Source organism: Lactuca serriola, chromosome 6, assembly GCF_051521515.1.
Source record: "Lactuca serriola cultivar US96UC23 chromosome 6, Lser_US96UC23_V15, whole genome shotgun sequence".
NCBI lineage: Eukaryota > Viridiplantae > Streptophyta > Magnoliopsida > Asterales > Asteraceae > Lactuca > Lactuca serriola.
The window spans coordinates 37,340,965-37,344,265 of NC_136413.1; the positions used below are offsets into that span (position 1 = coordinate 37,340,965).

Genomic DNA, 3,301 nt, shown 5'->3' on the forward strand with positions numbered 1-3,301 from the left:
AACCTTTAGGCCGACTGACGTTTTGATTTTTGGATGAGTTGGATAGAAACACGCATGTACATACCTTACATAGGTATCCCTTCTCGTGGGCTTGAGGGCTGGGGGTTTCAAGGTGAGTCAAACTACTTTAAAAGCTGCTACATGCAAGGTCCCAAAACATGAGAAGTCGTGCATGAAAAATCAACACATGTTCATACCATTAGAGTTTGATACGTTTGGTTTCCTTGCGCCAGATGCTGTGAAGTTTCTTAATAGAGTACAACGAATCATACATAACAATATTATATCTCATAGATCTATGGATGTAGTCTTCAAAAGATTTAACTTTACAATACAAAAGACTTAGCACCGCAACTTATTGTCCGTTTGCCTTCCCAATCGTTATATTGTGATAACTAAATTCTAATATATTAATATTACCTATAAAAATGTCAAAATTGAAATTTTAACTAAACTTATACAATTCTCATTAAATATAATTTATACTTTATGCCCTTAAATATTAATTTTAAAAATATATTTTTAGAAATACAGTAGCAATTAACAAATTTATATATATAATTTTCTTAAACGAGAGTTCTAGAAAATTACAAAAATAGCTTCATCCCCAAAAGGGCCCGAAGCCCACCCATGTGTGAATTGGATGGGATTTCTTATCCTATCATCTTTCTTGGATTACACCTGCATCCCCCAATCAATATCCGCAACATCTCCTCCGTCATTCCGCCACCATCAAATGGACGGCCTCGTCGTTAATCCAACTCTCTCCCGCCTCAAACTCCCACATAAACTCCACCCCACAACCCCGCCATCTCTATCCCTCTCTTTCTACCTCCGTCTTCAACCCAAATATCATCCATATAATCTATCTGTCTCCACCGCTGCCTCCGTCCTCGAAGACCAACCACAATCAGAATCAGACCCACTTCAGTTCACCAACTACGACGAAGAGGAAAGCTACGGAGAGGTTAAAAAAATCATCGGAAGCAGAGCACTTGAAAATGGCGCCGGAATGGAGTACCTAATCGAATGGGAAGACGATCACGTGCCGACATGGGTTCCGGGAAATCTAATCGCAGGTGACGTGGTCGCCGAGTACGATAATCCATGGTGGGTCGCCGCAAAGAAAGCCGACGATCGTGCGTTAAAGGAAATTATCGAGTCAGAAGACGGCAGAGATGTGGACGCCGTAGATGGCGACGGCAGGACAGCTCTACTCTTTGTCGCCGGTCTAGGGTCTGAATCATGCGTCAGAACGTTACTGGAGGCTGGCGCCGATGTAAACCACCGTGATAACGGCGGAGGATTGACTGCCTTACACATGGCGGCGGGATACGTCCGGCCGGGAGTGGCGAAGCTGTTGGTGGAGTTTGGGGCGGATCCGGAGGCGGGAGATGACAAGGGACGGACACCGTTAGATTTGGCGCGTGAGGTTTTAAAGGCAACACCTAAGGGGAACCCAGTGCAATTTGCTAGAAGATTAGGGTTAGAAAGTGTAATTAGGATTTTAGAGGGGGCAATATTTGAATACGCGGAAGTTGAGGAGATTTTAGAGAAAAGAGGGAAAGGTAATAACGTTGAGTACTTGGTGAAATGGAAAGATGGTGAAGATAACGAGTGGATTAAAGCTGCATTGATCGCCGATGACTTGGTTAAAGATTTTGAAGATGGATTGGAATACGCTGTGGCGGAGCTTGTGGTGGGAAAGAGGGATTCCGGCGAGGAAGGGAAAAAGGAGTATTTAGTAAAATGGGCAGACTTTGAAGAAGCAACATGGGAACCAGAAGAAAATGTTGATCCCGAGTTGGTAAAGGAATTTGAGAGTGGGAATGGGAATGGGAATGGGGGAGTTTGAGACATGGATTTGATTTTGATGGAGCATTGTATTTTTGAAATTAGAAGAATTAAAAGATTGTTGAATATTAGTTTTAGTTGCAAGGTAATGAAAGTTTTGGTGTTTTTTTAATCAAAAAAAATTAGTTTTATAGTTCCAACTAGCCAAATTTTAATAGCACCAAGCAAAATTTTAGTATTAATGGAATTTAATTGTAGTGGTTATAACTTAATCAAGTTTCTATGAGTTTTCAACTTTCAAGGATTGTTCATTGGAAATATATATTAGCTATTCATATGCTTAAGTCCCATTTGTACACCTTTAATCTTTTATATTTCTTCTTGATGTATAAATATGATTGTATGATGAACATTAGGTCTGAGACCCATATAATATATATTTTTTTTCTTAGAAAAATTAATATGTTTTGTTAAACATTACATGTTAAGAATTTACAAAACTGAATTTGGAAAAAAATATCAATATTAGTTGTGAATAAACAAATTTTTGCAAGGTTTCTATAAATTATCGTGAATTCAAATGAGATTGACCGAAAATTATGTTTTTCAATTAAGAATTTTGATTTGAATTTTAATTGAATTTAATACATTAATTGACAAATTATGTGAGAATTTATGGAGACATTTAAGTTTCCTTATTTTCTTTATTATATTTTTAGATTAGATTTTTTATTATTTAATAACAAAGCCAAAAAAACCACAATTTGCCAAGTGGATTTGAATGAAATTAAAAAAATTAAAAAATACCATGTGGCATATTGAATTAGGTGTGTGACAAAAAAAAACCTTAATTTATTAGACATACGGGTGTGGGCAACGTGAACATCGCGTTATTTGACGTGACACACACCTTTAACGACGCCATAACACGGAACACCGTCCCAGGTAGCCGTTATGGGGAGTTACGCCATTACCCGTTATCATGGTAACGAATGGTAACACCATTTTTTTGACCGTTGCAAATTTTGTTTCGTTGAAAAGCGGTAATATTACCGTTTAATACAGTGAATTCTAAAAAAATTACTACTTAAAAAACTAAACTATATCAATACATATACCTCATTTTATTACATTTCTATTTCTCTATATCTATCTCTATTTCATTCAAAACAAAAAAAAAACCACTATGGATCAAAACCCGAATACCCCTCCTCCGAAGACAAACACACCCACTCCATTAGGTTTTGTGGGATATGAGGGATACATGAACCTTCTAAACTCCCAAAACTCACCACAAATTCTATATTCCGACAATTTTTTCAATCCCGCCTCACCACCACTACAATTTCCTACCTCGCCATTTATGCAACAAAATGCAAACATTCAATAAAACCTTTTTAACACATTCGGTTCCATGCGCCAAACAGTCACACAACCCCTACCCACGCAAGAAACCATTGTCGAGACGCAAGCCAGGAGTAGTCAGAAAGCATCAGGAAAAAAAGGG

General features: G+C 37.8%; 1 protein-coding gene across 1 annotated transcript; it reads left to right on the plus strand.

Moving 5' to 3' along the window:
* The first annotated feature begins 614 nt into the window (after positions 1-614).
* CAO (chloroplast signal recognition particle component (CAO)) lies at positions 615-1,925 on the plus strand. Its single transcript, XM_079005882.1, has one exon. It carries the CDS (start codon positions 644-646, stop codon positions 1,853-1,855), a length of 1,212 nt encoding a protein of 403 aa, XP_078862008.1. The 5' UTR covers positions 615-643; the 3' UTR covers positions 1,856-1,925.
* The last annotated feature ends 1,376 nt before the right edge of the window (positions 1,926-3,301 follow it).

Excerpts from the sequence above, each read along its gene's own strand:
- CAO (XM_079005882.1), top strand. The coding sequence starts at position 644 with ATGGGATTTCTTATCCTATCATCTTTCTTGGATTACACCTGCATCCCC.